General features: G+C 38.8%; 1 protein-coding gene and 1 long non-coding RNA gene across 5 annotated transcripts in view; both read right to left on the bottom strand.

Annotated features, from left to right (window-relative positions):
• Positions 1 to 2,816: 2,816 nt before the first annotated feature.
• LOC309501830 (phospholipid scramblase 2) overlaps positions 2,817 to 20,207 on the bottom strand; it is a 21,476-nt gene continuing 4,085 nt past the window's right edge. For 3 of the 4 annotated variants that reach the window (XR_014206989.1, XR_014206990.1, XM_082174124.1), the window contains 6 exons: positions 20,121 to 20,175; positions 19,832 to 20,037; positions 19,599 to 19,760; positions 18,523 to 18,681; positions 18,361 to 18,399; positions 18,109 to 18,213 (listed from right to left, as the gene is read on the bottom strand). Coding sequence is in view for 2 of the 4 variants with exons in the window: in XM_082174124.1 (XP_082030250.1) it covers positions 18,370 to 18,399; positions 18,523 to 18,681; positions 19,599 to 19,760; positions 19,832 to 20,037; positions 20,121 to 20,175 (612 nt within the window). In the remaining 2 variants the exon portion in view is untranslated. Of the gene's footprint in view, positions 3,929 to 18,108; positions 18,214 to 18,360; positions 18,400 to 18,522; positions 18,682 to 19,598; positions 19,761 to 19,831; positions 20,038 to 20,120; positions 20,176 to 20,207 lie in introns of those variants that run through there. The other variant, XM_082174125.1, reaches the window with a different exon arrangement.
• Positions 13,474 to 14,379, bottom strand: LOC309500542. Its single transcript, XR_014206623.1, has 2 exons — positions 13,822 to 14,379; positions 13,474 to 13,781 (listed from the first exon to the last, which is right to left on the bottom strand). It is a non-coding gene; the product is annotated as an uncharacterized lncRNA (long non-coding RNA).

The following is a 20,207-nucleotide window of genomic DNA, read 5'->3' as shown; positions in this document are numbered from 1 at the left end:
AAAACATGAACTTGTGCTCAATCTTGGGGTTATGCATTATTATAATTAATAATAATTCATCCTGTTGCAGTAATACACATTAGAAGCACGAATTAAAACAAAGTTAACTTGTTCTAATTATTAAAGCTAAATTGAATTGTTTAAAGAAGTGGTAGACCACTTCTTCTTCTTTTTAATGTCCTTTGCCAATGTTGGTTGATGCCTGTTATCCCTTCTGGAGAATCCAGGTTAAGATGGTAGCTGTCTTTTGTAACATAGTTAGTTTTCTAACTGGTTTAAGCAAGTCATTAACTGTTGCAAGCTGGTCATTAGGTGGCTGATCACCAGCTTAATTACTCATCCTCATGTCGTTCCAAACCTGTAAGACATTCATCTTCAGAACACAAATGATGGTATTTTTAATGAGATTTATGTCCCTTCATTGACAGCTAGACAGCTATGCAACTACCACTTTCAAGACCCAGAAAGACATCATTAAAGTAATCCTTGTGACTCCAGTGGTTTAACTTCAGTTTTATGAAGCGTCGCGAGTGCTTTGTTTGGGGTACACTTATATAATAAAAATAATAATAATCATTATTATTATCATTATTATCTCCAACACGCAACACGCATGCGTCGCTGTGCTCTCGTGAACACGTGCGCATGCGTGTTGTGTTAATGCGCGAGTTTGTTATTATTTATTTAACAAATTGTTACACACGTTACATGTTTTTACTATAGTAATAACTATAAATTAGCCATAATTACATGCAACTAACCCTAAACCAAACGCTAATCCTACCCTAACCCATAGTAAGTAGCCTATGTAGTTAATATTTCTCAGTAGGCTATAATTACACTGTTACAGGTTGTACCGCCTGACATAAAAACAGAATTTTTTTTTTTTTTAAGTGTTTAAACACATTGTTCATGACTCAAAAATATGCATTGCATCAGTTTTGAAAAGATTATAAAGAAACACCTTTATGAAGCTTTATTTGTCAATGAACCCACATATTTCTCATACTGTGACTGTTTCGCAATCCACACATTATGTAGGCTCGTCAATGAGCTCAACAGGTTGCTGGGAGCCAGTGAAGGATTTGATCCTGTGGGTCGAGCTGAGGGGGAGCGAGCGTCATGTGCACGCCCTTTTTCATCAGCCCGGGACAAGTGAGTAAGAGCCACTTCACTGCATCTCAGTCCCAAGAGCTCCATCTGTCCGGCTTCATGAGGGGCTGGACACACCAGCCGGGACCGTGCGTCACGATGCACCTACAACTACTCCTCATTATAACTTTATGTGCTCTTCATTGCAATTGCCAAGGTACGTTGCTACTTTTATTTAACTTGTCTCGTATCATAATTTGTTTTAGATATGATTTAGTGCGTATCATTTCTAACAATAGACATACCGGGCAAGTCACACCGCATAATATCACAAGTGTTCGTTCTGGTTTAATTGTCCTACAAGTGGGGAAATGTGCAATTAGATTCTCAGTGTATGTTAGGAAATAAACAACTGCTTATTTATTCCTGGGAATAACGGTAGCTCGTAATTTGTCTCACTCTATAGAGTTCTGCTGGGATGTATTTTTGTAGGTCAAAACCCAGAACATACTAAGCATTATAGCACTTCTGGTTGCGTCGTCTTGAAGGCAAAGGCTTTTTAATGGGTCAAGATATTTTCATGTTTTATTTTACGACATAAAATACATCAGTAATATCCTCTTGTGAATTTTACATATTTTTTTACTTTAAAGGTCATTAACAGAAATGGGACTAGAGAGGTTGTCGGGGACATTAAACATCATCAGCCGAACAGGTAAACTCATCTAGTCCACTTTCACAGCCTCGTTGTGTTATCACACTCTTGCAAATTATTATAACTCAAACTTTTAGGGAAAATGTTTTTATAGAAAGACTGAAGAAATTGTCAGCTTAATGATCGTGACGTTGAAGTCATGTAACTGTGGTGTAGTTCATTTATAGCCTTCGTTTAGCTTTTTACTTCAGCTAATTGTATTTAGGCTTCAAATATTATAAAAGTTGAGTTTATTTTTGAAATTATCATGATGAACAAAAAATAAGAAACATAAACTTTTGTTCATCACATAATTTATTTTCTGCAATACTCCAAGACCCATTGGAAAAATCCTATTGGGTTTTTGTCAAGAGAACCAGGGTGATGTTAATTTCTGAGCTGGCCTACAAAAATATGTCATCAGTCTATTCGGCGCAATATGTACTCATGTTAAAAACTCAAAGAAGTTTTAAATTTTTTGATTATGTCTAGCATTCCTTCAGCCAAACTATTATGCACTTCTATAACTTGAGACTCTTCAGACCAAACGATCATGTGAGACCGATGGTACACCTGAGCAGAACAAAGGTGTTTCACATTGTAAACCCAAAAATGGAAAAAAGCAACAAAATGTTAAAAGACATTCATCTAGCACATTCACATAAACAACTGCCCTTTGTAAAAATGTCAAAGGTATCGCGGTCTGTAAGTTTACTTACCAGATTAGATGATGATAGCACATTGAAGGTTCCATCATTTCAAGTATGTTTGTCTGGCGTGGAAATTTGTTATTCATACACTCGTAATGTGTTGTCTGTCTGTATTCTCTTTTTTTGTTTTTGCATTAATTGGAATGGCACCTCCGGACATAAAAAGGCAATGACTTTGCAAACTCCTTTGTCTGACATATTGTGAAGTATCAAGACACCAGTGATACTCTACACTCCTGGAGAACACCATAGGTTGCCAGGATACTGACTGACAACAAAATACCCCATGCAAAAACAGGGCTCTTTGTTGGTGTTTTAAAGAGATAGTTCACACCACCCAAAATTTAAATTACCCCATTATTTACTCACCCTCAAACCATCTTAGGTGTAAATATCATTCTTCTTTCAGACGGATACAACTGGAGTTATATAACAAAAAAATGTCCTGACTAATCCAAGCTTTATAATGGCAATGAATGGGAGCCCAACATTTTAAGCCCAAAAAAGTGCATTCCATTATAAAAGTAATCCACATGGCTCTGAGGGGTTAATAAAGGCCTCCTGAAGCGAATGTGCATTTGTGTAAGAAAAATATCCATATTTAAAACTTTATCAACTAAAATAACTAGCTTCCGACAGATGGAGTGATAAGGATCACTTGCATTGTGTTAGTTCAATAATCCTGAAATGCCCTATAGTCAGCGATTATCTCGCTGCTCCGAAGAAGACTTAAGCTTAATGCAACACACTAAAACATCTTGAATAAATATAGAAAACAGTTATAATATTTGATTTGCTCACTAGGGTGTAATGAAGTAATACAAACAGAGCACATTGTCCTAGAGCAATGCTGAGCAACTGCTGAGAAGAGACCTTCATGATTTGGCACCCCCAACCGGAGTTGTGGAACCTGCATGTTTGGTCAGGCCTTCCCCAGGAAGTGATGAGAACGATCTCGGAAGTGAGGGCCCCCTCCACAAGACACCTTTATGCTCAGAAATTGTATATTTTCTCAAGCTGGTGCTTAGCTTGAAAAATAGACCCCGCCAAGTACAAAACTGTGTCTGTTCTTACATTTCTGCAGGAGATGCTGGACGCTGGGTGCGCCCCCTCCATATTCAAAGTATACGTGGTGGTCATTGCGGCAAATCACACCCCGGTGGGCGGCCAATCGATTGGGAAACACATCCTGGTCGTTAAGTTTCTCAGGGGAGCTAGGAGGTTGAATCCTCCCTGCTCATGTTCATATTCTGTTCATCATGGAACCTCTCCAGGGTCCTTAGGGCCCTCCGGGACCCTCCCTTTGAGCCGCTCGAGTGAACTGACCTTCGGTCCCTCTCGCTTAAGACTGCCCTCTTGCTGGATTTAGCATCAGTCAAGCGAGTTGGAAATCTGCAAGCTCTGTCAGTGGAACTTTTCTGAAGTAGCTTGCCTGGGATATAATAAACAAATGGTATCATGAGTCAACTGTTTGGATATCAAGGACAATTCACAATTCATTACTGATAATGCTTAAATGTGTATTTCTCAACTCAAACATACAAACTATAAGAACATACAAATGTTCATGAAAATAAGATATTTTGAAAAAAAATTCCAAACAAACAGGGGCATTTAAGCAGGATTATAAACTCTTTTGAAAAGGAAACTGGATTTAAAAGTTTGGTTCACTTAATCAGGCTCGAGCACCCACGGAAATTGACGAGCACTCACGGAAAATAAAAAATACGAGATATTCCATTAATTTTAACCAATAAAAAATCGATTACAGCTTTCAGACACTATTTTCTTCACCTTTTTATAGTTTATTTGAGGCCGTTTCAATGGTTATTTTAATGACAAATGTTGAGAGCGCATGCAATAGGCCTAAGCTAATGTGCGAGCACAGATCTCTCAACTCGCATGCGGATTTCCTTCGCTCTTGCTCAAAACTGTCTCGGCTCTTCTGCTCTCGTTCATATAAAACCATAACATGTGAGCGCCTAAACTCAAACTCTCTACTCTTTTTCTAAAATGATCATCTCTCCTGGATTTAATGTTGCCAGAAGCTTTCAACCACTTGACTTTCACGATTGACTGACGAAATAACACCTTGTAGCCCACCTTTAAATTGCAAAGAAATTAGCCTACGGATTCGCCTTTCAAGCTGATTCTAGTCAGCCAGTTCTAAAGTTATTTTATTATTTAATAGTTATTTTGGAGTTAAGTGATTATTGTAAATAGGTATTTATTTAATTATTTTATTTACTGAACCGCTACTGATCATCAGATATCTTGCGACAACACTCATGGAAAGAATGTGTTTTTGTTTGGTTGGTAACATAAGGATAATTTACAGGTGGGACCTGAGTGGGACATGTCCACACAACTTCGATATTAATTAGGTCATATTAATCAACATCGATATTTTCCCCATCATTTCACTGGGCACCCACCGGCAGAAACATAAATTGGTGCCTATGCATTTAATCAAACTCAAACCATTAAAACTATTGTTGGTTTGTTGTTCTTGTTTTTTAAATGACCAACTGGTATTTCAAAATCCTCTTTCCAAAAAGTTCTTCTTATCACTCGAGGGGTTCTTTACCAAAAGAACCAGCATATCCACCTTGTCTGGTTTCAGACAGGAGCAATACAAATAAAATAAAAACATTACCATGGTGCTCAAAGCTCTCTCTGATGCAGAGCTTGTTGCTTGTATGCACAGATATATTAAAGGTGAACTAAGTAACTTTTTTTACCTTAACTGAACAGCTTCGGAGTCATTGGAATGGTTATATTACTTATTTCGGGTTGAATGGTGGTCGTTTCGCACCCCCCTGGTGTCCGTGAGCGGAAAATACGCACTTGCAACTTTGAGCCGGCGGGCCGCCGGCCGCTGCGTCAGGAAGTCTCGCGTGATATCACGTCTCGCGATGTAAACAATTGCTTTACGGCCAAAAGAAATCTGCTAAAATGCTGTCATTATTGTGCTCCCTCACGCTGTCCGAACCCGAATGAAGAAGACGTTTTAAAGAACGTCCCATCTGCTTTGATGCCGTTGATCTATAGCCTCTGGTGTCTGAGAATCACCAACGAGTTTTTACAACAGTGTTGTCAAATATCTATTCCGAAGCTGTGGGGGGAGCTCTAGAGAGAAACCTGCGAGCAAAAAGCGAGAATACAGCGAAGAAGTCCCGAAGCTACTGAGTGCTGCTTTAACTATGCTAGTTTGCATAGCCAGGGGAAGTTTATTTTGTGAAATTTTGGGTCTAGGAAAGTGAACATGTTTAGCAGGATGGCTTCATTTTTTTCATTGAGATATCTCAGAATTTATGATTTCAGTGATTTGATCAGGTCTTTTTCCTCTTCAGCCAGTACTGAGGTGTTCAGAAGATGCAGAGCAGACTTCACGCAAGATATACTCGCATAATGTTCACCTGACAGGGCATCCCTGAAGTCCTGGAGTGGGCTGAGTGCCTTGTTCACAGATTCTAGGACCTCCAGGTCCTGCCATATGAGGGCAGTAGGTGTCGAACTTTATGGTCTGTAGAGAGAACCTTGGACGAAGAATTTTGTTGCTCCAGGACTCTTGCTATCATTTTCTGAGCGGAACCCCGATATTATTGATATTAATAATTGATATTATTTTTGTCTGTCACCATGGCATGCTCTGGGAGGTTGAGCTCTCTTTGTGCTTCCCTCAAGGCCACTCTTTTCTTCTAGCTATGGGAGAAGTGGCCAACAATCTTCCCGCATATCTCAGTAGCCCTGTTAATGCATTGTGCATTATCTTTCGAGCATTTCCTGTGAATAAGAATGTGAAAAAAACAAAACATATACTACAGTGACACTTCAAAACATTTAATATTCACACTCTAATTACTTGCCCAGTTTCACACTAATAGTATAAAACAGTAATCCAATAATTACAACAAACAAACATACAGTTTATATTCAAATCATGTCACCACTGTAAGCCTTATGAATGTTAGTGCAGTAGTAAACAAATAGCTGTGGCAGATGTGTACTTTACATACAACCATCTTCATGCTAATAATTAACCCTATATGAAATAGGCCACTCCTAGTATGCTGTGTGGCACACAGAATTCTACATTGTTTTTAAAATTATTTTATTCTTAAATTTATGGTACAACTACCCCTAACGTTATGGTTAATCGCTGTCGTCTTAAAAGTACATTATTATAAAATATTTGCTTTAGCCTACTAACAAACGTAGAAAACAAGTTATCTATGGAGGTATTTTTGGTGCAAAACTACTGAACGCCTGTGACAGTGGAATTTGTAGTTGTAGAGAATAGCCACACATGTGTATCAGTAAATTTGAAGTCACAGAGAGAAATGTTTTAAGAGTTGCACACTTGTAGACTTTTTTTTATCTTCCACAAACACAACACAACAGTCACACCTTCTCAAATTCTTCATTGCAGGTGCACAAATCCTATTCTACAAATCACAAATTAAGAAACTCATACGCTCACATTTTTGCTACAGTTGCTGCAGTGAATATGGTGCAAAACGCATTTACACACCCGCATCAAGAAATGTGAAGTCACGGAGAAATGTTGCTCATCTGCAAATCAGTATGTGAATTCATCCAATGAGAGTTGCACACTTGTAGAATATTTTCTCACAAATGTCTTGTATATTTTTCTAGCACAAACACAAGTACATAACCACAGCTGCTTGAATCTGCTGCGACCAATCTCAAACACTGTTTTTCGATTTCAAGTGACAAGTTTCGCCCGCTCTCCCTTTTGCACCAAGTGCACCGTGAAATGTGGGGCAAAAGTGAGTTGTGCAACTGTAGAGGCAGTGGGCGGAGCCCACATGAATATTCATGAGTTTCCCGGGCATGCGCGTGGAATTGCTCATTCTAGTTCACGCTCCTCGTTTCTCAGCAGGTTTAATGGATTATTTCAAAAAAGGTAAATATAGTGTCAGCGCGAACTTAAACTACAATTGTGTATCGTTTTGTTAAATTCCTAATCTTTTTATTAATTCGTCACTGACTGAATGATTGCTGGCATTCACTTCGTGTAGGCCTATATACAGTAGCTACAGCAAACTTCAACTCGCCTTATAAATTGCACCTTGCGAAACTTTAAAACTGTGGCTTTTACTAATTATTATCATTTGTTGATTGCAATAAATTAAATAAACCTTCACAAATGTATCTGTGGGCTAACACTTTTTAAAATATATATAATATATCCTGGTGTGATTGTTCTTAAATTCTTGTTCGTTTAAATAAGCCAAATCATTTAAGACCAAACTCAAGCATGAATGTGTTGCTTTAATACATACGTACAATTTGGATTAAACAAAATTATATGGACAAAAGTGGATAAATTACATTTGATACAACTAGGTTACTGTAAATGAGAAACAAAAAACACTTAACATTATTTTACGGAATATAATAAGCCACCAATTTGATGTTCTAAAAAAAAATATTTACAAACATACTGGCAAAATAATATAAAAATATTATTTTTAATGTTTTGATTGCAAGGTGTGCTTGTGCTGGTTTTGATCTAATAATAGGCTATATACACGGTTCAAAAGTATGGTATTAGTAAGGTTCTAAGTAAGGTACCTCTAAGGTACCAAGACTACATTTATCTGAAAAACAGTAATATTGTGAAATATTTTTAACAACTGTTTTCTATTTTAATGTTTTTAAAAATATATTGTGATGGCAGAGCTCATTTTACTCTAGATTTCAGTGTCACATGAGCCTTCAGAAATCATTCTAATACTGATTTGCTGCTCAAGAAACATTTCTGATTATTATCACAGTTGAAAATGGTTCTGCTGCTTAATGAAGTGTGGAAATTGACCTTGCCTGCTATAAAAGTATAGGCCTAACATTTCTTAAATCATAGTGATTCCAAACTTTTGTCATGCAAATCTTAAATACCAGAATGTCATGTTTTAACATTGATCCAACAAAGTTTAAAGGTTTCATTTTCAAGAGTTCAAGTCGGAAGTAGATCATGCATTTGTATCAATGGTCATCATTGTGTATCATCCAGGCACACAGAGCAACACATAAGGTCAAAGAAAGAACATGACAACGAGAAACATCAGTATAGGGTGCAAAATGTTTATTTGGACATGGATATGGTTGTGGAGTTATTTCCCAGAGATTATTGCCAGAGATGACACAGTTGTAAAGCTTCATAAGGTAAGGTATCAGAAGAGCTTAGCAATAAATAAATTAAATGGTAATGGTTCATGTATTTAGGAATATTCTGCTCTTCTGTTGGAAATAAGTGTTGCTGTAATCATTCAGGTGTTCTGGAATTTTTGGTTTTACGGTAAAAGTGGAACGTTATTTTTATTTTATTTATTTATAATTTTTTTTATTGCAGTGACATTCAACAAATGATAACAAAAGACAGTTTAAAGCATTGCAATGTACAGAGGAAAAGCACAACGAAATGAACGAGTTGAAGTTTGCTGTGCTTTATATAGGCCTACACGAAGTGAATGCCAGCAATAATTTAGTCATTAACGAATGCACAAAACGTGCAAACTAATAAAAACATTATGAACTTTATGAAATGATACACAATTGTATTTTAAGTTCGCGCTGAAACTATATTTATCTTTTTTCCATTAATCCATTAAACCTGCTGAGGAGCGTGAACTAGAATGAGCAGTTCCACGCGCATGCTCTTATTCCGTAAAATAATGTTAAGTGTTTTTTGTTTCTCATTTACAGTAACCTAGTTGTATCAAATGTAATTTATCCACTTTTGTCCATATAATTTTGTTTAATCCAAATTGTACGTATGTATTAAAGCAACACATTCATGCTTGAGTTTGGTCTTAAATGATTTGGCTTATTTAAACGAACAAGAATTTAAGAACAATCACACCAGGATATATTATATATATTTTAAAAAGTGTTAGCCCACAGATACATTTGTGAAGGTTTATTTAATTTATTGCAATCAACAAATGATAATAATTAGTAAAAGCCACAGTTTTAAAGCTTCGCAAGGTGCAATTTATACGGCGAGTTGAAGTTTGCTGTAGCTACTGTATATAGGCCTACACGAAGTGAATGCCAGCAATCATTCAGTCAGTGACGAATTAATAAAAAGATTAGGAATTTAACAAAACGATACACAATTGTAGTTTAAGTTCGCGCTGAAACTATATTTACCTTTTTTTGAAATAATCCATTAAACCTGCTGAGAAACGAGGAGCGTGAACTAGAATGAGCAATTCCACGCGCATGCCCGGGAAACTCATGAATATTCATGTAGGCTCCGCCCACTGCCTCTACAGTTGCACAACTCACTTTTGCCCCACATTTCACAGTGCACTTGGTGCAAAAGGGAGAGCGGGCGAAACTTGTCACTTGAAATCGAAAAACAGTGTTTGAGATTGGTCGCAGCAGATTCAAGCAGCTGTGGTTATGTACTTGTGTTTGTGCTAGAAAAATATACAAGACATTTGTGAGAAAATATTCTACAAGTGTGCAACTCTCATTGGATGAATTCACATACTGATTTGCAGATGAGCAAAATTTCTCCGTGACTTCACATTTCTTGATGCGGGTGTGTAAATGCGTTTTGCACCATATTCACTGCAGCAACTGTAGCAAAAATGTGAGCGTATGAGTTTCTTAATTTGTGATTTGTAGAATAGGATTTGTGCACCTGCAATGAAGAATTTGAGAAGGTGTGACTGTTGTGTTTGTGGAAGATAAAAAAAAGTCTACAAGTGTGCAACTCTTAAAACATTTCTCTCTGTGACTTCAAATTTACTGATACACATGTGTGGCTATTCTCTACAACTACAAATTCCACTGTCACGGGCTTTCAGTAGTTTTGCACCAAAAATACCTCCATAGTTATCTTCCAATGGCCAGATGAAGTCTATGCCCAAAGCACTGGAACCTAGTCCACTGATTAATCTCCACTGCTTTGACAATGTTAATGCTAGTCTGCTGTGACCTGACGCTCCTCACAGAGGTCCCATACAGCCAGTGCCTCTTTCAAGCCCAAGGTTATGTTCTCTCCCGTCTGGTAGTCGGGGAAATACGATGTTTGCAGGCAGCGGCTTTTCAGTTAAAACTCCTCGTTGACAAAGTGCACAGTTAGGCTTCAGTAGTTCTGCTTGACCACAGGTCCATAGTGGTTGAAAAGAACGTCACCGTAGCTATTTCCAGTTGAACCTTGACACCTCAGCCAATTAAATTGTCGTGTTTAGATGTGCTTCAGACTCCAGCTCACGCAGAAGCGCTCCCAGAGGGACCAGCACCATTAACCTCCCTCCTTCCCAATGAGTCGAGCCTTTAGCAAGATGGACGCTAGTCAGATCGTACGAGAATAAATGAGTGCAGCTCTGTGGCAACTTGGGGAAGATGTTTGCTGGTATCTGAAATGTGATGGCTTGGACAGGGAAGAGTCCCGCAGCAGGGCACGGAGGGCACTCATCAAGATGGCAGAGTGTGCATTGGATGACCTTGTGGAGAAACTAGAGAGCGATGAAGTTAAACAGTACACTGCTGATTAACATGAATTGAAAGACAAAATAAAAGGTGTAGCTCCAAAAGAAGGACTGGAAAAATATTTCTCATCACACACCTTTTCTTCTAAAGACTACAGATTCCCCCCTCAAAAGCCAACCAGAGCCAACCTGCCCATTGTAACATTGCGAAGGGAGTTTAAAATCTGTGGGTAAATTGGGCAGAGTGGTCAGAGGGATAAATTGGCGTATCTCAGTTTAGTATGCCAGATTGAGCTGGGAATAGAAAAAGGGGACACACAGACTGAAGTAGTCGAGGCTGTAATCAGGGCTGTCAGTCCAGGGCTGCCTTTAAGAGACATGTTAGTGATCAAGTGTCGGCTGACCCTCAGTGCACTCCTCACCATCTTGAAATGCCACTATAGGGTAGATAGCTCCACAGAACTTTATGGAAAGCAGCCAATGAGGACACCGATGAACAGTAAAGCAGAGCCATCATTCCGCACAAGTTCCTCCTCTCGATAGAAACTGGACTGTGGAGTATTTCGGTGAAGTTCCAAATCACCCTCAGCGATGTGAGCATAACAGATGAAGAACTTATACAGGAAGTGGATGAGGCAGCAAAGGTAGATATTGAGAAAAATTCTCAAAATTGAGAGAAAGCCTCTAAACCTAACGAGTCCCAATCAACAGTGGCAATTAAAACAGTAAAGGGGATTGAGATTTAAGTCTGACAGCATGAACGTGCAGCAGATGTTGGAAGAGCTTTGCAAGGAGATGCAGCAGATGTTTCTGGCTGTAATGGAGACAAGTCCCCGCCCTCTTGGAATATAGCAGAGAGCGAAAGGCTGCAAATAGTGCAAGGAAGAGGGAACGGGTGGAAACTGTTCGCACTGTTTTAAAAGTGGGCAGGGTCAAGCGACCCAGCGGTTGCTGGTGACCCCATCATCGGCTACAATGTAATTGAGGCCATCATTAACAGAAATGAGGGAAAGACTAAAGGTAAAAGAAAGCAGTTGGCACACAAAGTGAGTAAAGCCTTCGCAATAACAGTGAAAACTGCTCACCGTGTGGTCAAGTTGATGCAGAATGGTGATTCAGATTCAGAGACGTTCGTACTGTCAGAAAAAGTGTGCCCTTGCCAGCTAACCAAGTCATGACTCTCTATATAAGAGCCCAAGGCCAACACATGTTCTTTTAACCTGACAAGCTTAATCCTCCACCAAAAGGTAGGGCTGGGCTATCACTATATTTTTAAATGTGATATGGAATTACACCATATCGCATATATCGATATAGTTCAAATTTGCAACAAACATGGAAGAAGCAACAACGTCTGCGGAGCGTGCGGAGTTGGAATTGGTTAGTAAAAGAAAAAGCAGTGGCTCAGTAATTTGGAGATGGTTCGGATTCAAAGTATCAGATGAGCAACAAAATCACGTTATATGTAGGGAGTGCCATAAACAAGTTAACGGCCGGATGCCGTTGACAGGCTGGTGTTTCTTGCACAAAATCTTTAAACGAAGGAGGACACGCTTGTCTGTCCTCTAATGTCTACCTCAAGACAGCATTACTGTTTATCAAAGTAAAAAAAAGAGGGGGAAAATGTTTATTGAGTTGATAGTCTGTTGCTTGTGCAACTGGTTGAGACTGTTCAGATAAGAAATTGAGTTAACAAAAACTCACTTTGAGAAAAAATGTCAAAAAGAACTTTGTTCTTTCTTTATATGTAAATGCTGCCCTTACTAGGGTTTGTCATATTTTATTCTTTTGTAATGTTCGTTATTTGCATCTGTGGATTTGTTAGAAAGGAGAAGAAAATCTGTAATTTGATTTTAATAAGCCATTTATAGTTGTCAAACTAAAAAAAAATGTGATATTGTACTTTTCTCATTTATTTCAGAAAAAGATTGGCCTATTTTATTTGATAGGCTATTTTTATTTAAGATATTTTTTATTTAAATGTGCACCTTATGGAGCTTTGATTTAAAAAAAGGTACTCCTGTTGTTATACAGTATTTATGTTTACATTTTATTGTTATTTGAACAGCTGAGCTGAATATATGATTTAATTATGAACCAGGTGAAGAAACCTGTTTATTATTTATTCATTTGATTTTGCAACTGTTCACTGAAATAGCCGGTTTCAATAAAACTACTTGTGACATGTCATATTTGGCTTTGACTGAACATTTCACTTTGCGGAAAAAATATTGGGATATATCGTATATTCAGCCTAAATATATCGGGATATGACTTTTGGTCCATATCGCCCAGCCCTACCAGAAGGCGGGATCTACAATCATGTACTGGTGCAGATCCCAGAAAGGATAGTGCCATACATACCTATTTCTGTGACCACAACTGATCGCACAATCTGTCTGGACCATAGACTGTAAAAAAAGATGGACGACGCCCCTTCGCTTGACACTTGAACTTGCATCAGTGTGATAAAACGCGATCAAGACGCTTTGGCTTCACTTTTCAGGGCTTGCGCGGCACGCTTGGTCTGTACCATCAAAGTGATTGAATACATGAAACCCATCAAGTGTGTATACACAGCACCAGTGCAAACGAAAGAGAACGAGACGACAGCTGAAATGAAGGACAATGATAAACTGAATGATTTTTGGTCTCAACGTAGCTATATACGTGACAGAATAATACACTAGGCTGTAGTTAAGGCTGTGCAGAAACTTGTGAACGATGCCCTTACAGTTGTGCCGTCACTGTTTTGTGACGTCATTGTATGTTCCGGGAAAACTTAAGTTGTATGGTCAGTGTCGGTCACAGTGCCTTTTAATTGCTGTTTTTGATCCAGCAATTATTTATTTACAAATTAAGCACTGGAGATCAGTCCAGAAAATGGTAAAGGAAGGGACAGAGTAGTTCTCAGAAATCTTCTGCTGCCATGTGGTATTCTACCCCTTGATCAGCCACCAGCAGAGATTTGTCAGCCGCAGAAAGAACCAAGCCACAACGACAGCATCGCAAGCAGCCGATTTACACCTACAACCCCAGAGGCCTGAGCATGGTGAATCAAAGGAGATCAGGTGGTAAGACAGCGATCAAAAACAAGAACATTCAAACTGTGAACAAAGTGTATTATTTGACAAAGATTTTAGTAACTCAGTAGCCTATGTATTTGAATAATGTTTAAATGGTGTAATATTTGTTCATTTGATTATGTAGCTTACTTATCCATTTTCTTGCCATTGCCGAATTTGCCGTCAAGATTAGGCTACTCTCTGGTGCTGTGCTTCTGCACATGCCGCGAGACTCCGCCCACACGCTGTTCTGATTGGCTGTGGGTTTTGATTGATTGTTACGCATCTCGCAGTCGCTTCGCGTTTAGTGCATAGCCTACCTGTCAACACTCCCGTTTTCCCCGGGAGTCTCCCGTATTTCACACCCATCTCCCGCCCCCCTCCCGTTTTGTTATTTCTGCCGTGAAACTCCCGTTATTTGTATGGCCCAAACGTCGTTAAATGAATAATCACATCAATATATTATTCCAAGGTTGTCCGTTTGCCAGATCTTGTATGAAACCCATCCTACTAGCACTCGCGCAATCAACACATAAATTTCAACCCATTTGTGAGCTCAACCTGGCAACCTACAACCCAGTTGTGCCGTCGATATCTGCGCAGGTAGTAGACGCGGGAAGTTGAATAGGCCTAACCCCTCATTTACACAGCACACGTGTGCGGTGCATTGCGTCTGCGACAAGGTTTTATTCCGTCCTCCACGCTGTGCCAACTCACACCAGAAGCATTTCAGTAGCGGAGCGACTGGATGCGCGAGACCACGTGATTTGCCTGTCCGACGTGGTTTTTCTTGATTTTTGGGTTTCTACCATACAGTCTATGGTTTCTACCAAGGATATTGGTGTGTAATACGTTTGGGAGTTTGCACATGGTGTTTATTTTGAATTTGACAATGTTTTTTTTACTTTTAGTTTGTATTTCCGGTGCGACTTGGACGCGCGTCCGTCAAAAATAGACTAGGCGCCTATATATAGCGAAGCGGCGTGGAGAGCCGCTTCTGGGAAGCTTCTGAAACGCGCCGCGTCGCGGCCGGTGTAAACACAAGCATTGACTAGAATGGGCGCGATCAACTCCGGTAGCCGTGTCGCAGCCGTAATGCGTCGCAGACGTGTTCAGTGTAAATGAGGGGTAAGCGTTACTGGTAGAAATGGGAAAATACTCAGTGGTAAGTAAATATTTAACGCAATTAACGCAGCATCCGTTTTTTTCTGTCATCCTTTGGCTGCATGGCGTCACATTAAATTATGCGCTTTTATTCTTGCTAATGCTTTTAAACCATTTCAAGCCATATCTTAGGCTACTTATTTTATAAAACTATATTTATAATAAAAAATACTTTAAAAGCGGAAAACGCATCACTCATTCCTGGGAATACATTTGACATCGCAGCCTGACCTTGACGGAAATAAATATCCTACGTCAAAAGTAGGCTACCAGAGAAAAAGTCTCAGCTGTGCTCAGATTTGTTAACCCTATAGTTGGTTTTTCAATCCAGTTTCGCCCCGTGGCTCAAAAGGGACACAACAAAAATAGGGACACACGAGAAAGCCAAAACAGAATGCAAAATTTATTAACAAAATAGAACTATATAGAAAAAAAACAAGAAAAACAAAACAAAACTACGTAGCCTACAACGGTAACAGTGAACCAATTCATAATCCGTGCACGCTTTTTCGCAATAGTTGTTTGTAATATTCAGTTCCTGTGAAAATGTTTGAAATAGGCTACTGTTCCAATAGGTGAAGTTACACAACAATATGCTGATTGATTACATAACAATATTTGGATGTAATATTCAGTTCCAGTGAAAATCTGTTCCAGTTAATGGAGTAGGCTACACAGGTGATGAGTAGGCTAATATTCACTACCGGTAAACTCCACCCGCTGGAACAGTTTCTTACAGTAACTGAATATTACACAACATCACCCCCGTCCTGTTCAGTCTTGAAAACTGTAGCCTACTCACAGATTTGTGGCCTATACCTTATTTTAGAAATCTGTTTTTCTGTAGGCTATATTGATTTGTTGTGTATTGTTAAGATGAATACAACTGTCTTAACTGAATTTTTCTATGATTTGGCGATGGGGTGTGTAACTGTAATGTATAGGCTAGATGACATGAAACCGCATGTGGTTGAACTGAACCCTACCCAAATGTTGACAGGTATGGTTTAGTGTGGAGTCTGTGGACAGACAAATTATTTGTCGTTGGAATCGTATCGCATCACATCTGCAAGGTGTGATACATTGGGTCAACCGTCCTTGGTACAAAGAAACTATAAGGTAACAGAGATTTTAGGTAACACAGTCACAGACCAAAGTTTACTGGAGGCATTGGATGGCTGAGATCACGGTGGAGGGGAGTGTAGCCCTGAGTTTTTATTGACGGCTTAAAAGAGATATTGCCCCCCTTTAAATTTTGAACTGGCTAATCTGAAAATAAGGAAACTATTTGCTAATAATATTGTTGTGATTGTATATTTAAAGGGATACTTCAGGATTTAGCATTAAGCTTTGTATTAGTAGAAAACCTGTAGTATTTTCGAATTACCGTGCTTTCCACCCTCATATCCCCCTGAGACAAGAGATTTATGTATTTTTTGTCTGGAAAAAATCCTCCGATGACGCAAAAATCGTCATTTTGCGTCATCTGAGGATTTTCTGGCCAGAGGCTAAAGACTACAGCCAGTAGAAGGCGTTGTTCCGCATGTTTTCAGGCCGCCCATAGGAGGTGGGATCTCACTCACAGAATGTACACACAGTGTCAGCCGTCTTTCTTTGGAAGCTAAGCTAGCAGGCTTTTGTTCTGTGAAGAAAGCTGAGTAGTAGGAGAAAGCTGAGTAGTAGGGGTTACCATCCTCTTTTTCCCGGACTTGTCCGGTGGGCGAGATCGTTCAAAATGTCCGGGATTCGGCTTTTGCTTTCTGCAGTCGCCATTCATTGTTTACATGCACACCTTTTGTTTCAATCTAACTGAATTCATTCCGATTGGTGAATCTGAATGTAGTGTTTACATGAACGCTAAACAAGTGATCGGTTGATGTGCGTTTTACCATTGCTAAGAAAATTCCCGCTCCTCCGTGAGAGATATGAGACCGGCGCGTCTCAGTAATGACGCCACCGGCCTCGCGCCGTTCTCCCGCAGCCCTCAGCCTCGTCCTGCTCGCCACAGTAAACATAATGAATGGCGACTGTAGAACGCAAAAGCCGAATCCCGGACATTTTGGGCAATCTCGAAATCCCTGGCAAACTCATCACGGAGTCTCAAATAGTAGCCAAGCCTTGTTTTCAACTGCGCTCTCTTACCGGTAGGCGTGGCTTGGGAGTGGCCTCCTAGGGCAGCGAAGCAAGTGCATTCTGGGAGTTGTTGTCTTTCATCCACATAAGCCAAAAATACATTTTCTGGCTTTTCTCAGTCTACAAAGCTCCAAATTCAAAAATGTCTTCACATTTCTTCTACATAAATGACCTATTTTAAATACACATTCATCTTTCCAGAGGTGAAGTATCCCTTTAAGAGTGTTCTTCTTGTTAAACTCAGCTTCACCAGTAGAGGGCACCCCAAGCATTACAGATGCAAGATTGGTCACTGATGCTATAAGAGTGGAAATTGCGTTCAGTACGTGATGTGTGAGTTCAGCTGTAGGCCTAGGCTACACAATATGGAGTGTTACCCGATCTAACCTGTCTTTTTCATATTTCTTACAGAAATAAACGTGTTGCACCAAGGACGAACACCGCCTCATTCTTAAAAGTGTACAATAAAGTTTTTTTTTTTTTCACATCACAGTAGAATTACTAAGAACTTCAGCTGTAGGTGTTTGTGGGTACTGTGGTGTTTGCTTCCCTTTAAGACAAAACATGCAACCATGTCACCTTCCTATAAGTGAGAATCACAAGCTGAAACAATTACGTGCAATTTGCCAGACTTGAATTTAAAGATTCTACAAAATAAATAAACAGAACAGATTTATGTGCCCCAGTAAAGTAGATGATTTAATGGTAGTGACTTTAACAACATTTGCACGGTGAACTTTTTTTTTTTTTTTTTTTTTTTGAAAGAGAGAAAAAAAAAATTAGCCATATACAGTATAATTATGATTTTGTATGACTTTATTGGCAAGATCATTTAGCAAGCAGTCTGTAGACATTTGTCTTCCACCTTTTCTTCTTTCGAAGTACTGTAACCAAAAAATAAATGGATGTGTTACATGCACACAAAGATAAAAAATTGCCCTAACTATTACATATCTTTTGTGCATAAATATTCCAGAATACTCCCATACTCTACATTATTATTAAAATACAGCAGTGCACTTGCCACTCACAGTTTCACGCTATTGTCGCTCTTCATAATACAAGCAGTCCTAAAAATGAATTGAGTTATAATTAATAGAACATTTGTAATAGTAAATGAATAGTAACTAAATAGTATATATATATATAAAATCTTATATTAGAAATGGGAAAAAAAAAAAAAAATTTTTTACAATAAGTATGCAGGCTCCCAAAAGTGTAGCTTTCATTTTGACTTCCAAGTTTCTTGGAAACCTCAGCACAAAATCTGCACCAGCTGGTTCACAGCCTGAGAAAGGTTTGAAGATCTTGCCAAATGATCTGTCTATTGCCGCCCCATTCAAAGACACCAGCTGTGGTCACAGTGTAAGACAGGAAATTACAACACATTAAAGGCATAGTTCACCCAAAAATGAAAATGATGTTAACATTTACTGTTTGGTGAACTATCTTTAACACATTAACAGTGGTTACTAGCTAAATGTCTTCAGAAACCAGCACTGGATTTACAACTTAATCTTCATTCTGCTACTGTTTAGAAAAGCAAAAAGGCCATGTTAGCTCTGGCATTTAAAATCAAAGAAACGTGTTTGTGGGTCAGGGTTTTTTTTTGTTTTTTTTTGTGGGGAAATATAGCACAACCTGAAATCCCCTAGTGTGGAAGTGCAGTGAGCTTAAAATGGCTTAAAAAGCTTATAGAATTTAAATTACAATCTAAAAATGTTTTTAAAAAAGTTTGTGTTAAAGGCTAGAGGATAGACAATATCTGCTCAACCTTTATATTAGGTGTCTTTTATCTACTCAAAATAATTGTTAGGTGCAATGAACTTATTGTATTCATGTTGTATTGCTGCTATTGAGATGGGATCAGGGTTGCCAGGTCTGTATAGCAAAAACAGCCCAATTGAGGTGGGGGATGGGTCTATACAAATAAAATAACGTTGAACAGTGTAATAAAAGTAGCACAATTCCGCGTGAAACACTGGCAACACTGTGAGGGATACAGGTATAGGGACATGTTTGGTGTAATGGTTTAAGGGGTTGATTAGGTGTTGGGGTCAAAAGTGCACTTAGATATAATTACAGTAATTTATTACAGCTATAATTACACACAGGTTTTTATTTTAAAAAGTACAATTAAAAAACATGTATGTAAACAAGACGTGCATTGTATCAACTTATTAATTTAAATCTCTGAGGTGGGACCAAATATTATTTTTGTCATTTAAAAGTCTACAAGTCAGTGGGAAATTGAGTGTATGTGCATCACCTCAAAGTTTGCATCCGCGCAGCAGGTGCAAGGTACACATGGTCCTGCAATCTTAAATGCTGGTTCCCCTCGTTCATTCTCAACTGTGAATCTAGGTAGGCAAACGTGCCAGTTTTGTCGAACAAGTCCGATGGCAACGCCAGGTGGAGACTGAACCTCCAGCTAAAATATACAGCATGTCATATACAGTACAACATAATCAAGGGGTAAACAAGACAGAGATAAGGTCATACCTCATGGCCGCAGCAGTTGCAAACAAATGGTCGCACCAGTCTGATGATCTCTTGATTTGAGTCATTAAAAACATTCATTGTGAAGGAACGTGATGCAGCACAGTAAGTCCTGTTACAACAATCGTTTTCCTCAATAACTCTAAAAATGTTGTTCCCAGTGTCATCCTTCACCTCATATCTGTTGTTAGACTTTATTCCACAGCAAGCTTTACAAAATGAAAAGGTATGAGAGATAAGTGTGTTGCTCATTTGATTTCACTGATCATTCATGAAATGATGATGAACAAACCTTCTTCAAGACTTTCTTCCAGAGTTTTTTCTTTGTAGACAAACAATTGATCAATCTAAAATAAACATGAAAATTACAGTCTAAATC

This window comes from Leuciscus leuciscus (assembly GCF_965113295.1).
Source record: "Leuciscus leuciscus genome assembly, chromosome: 6".
Classification (NCBI taxonomy): Eukaryota; Metazoa; Chordata; class Actinopteri; order Cypriniformes; family Leuciscidae; genus Leuciscus; species Leuciscus leuciscus.
Note: the sequence above shows the minus strand (reverse complement) of the source record. Positions and strands in the feature narration are given on the sequence as shown.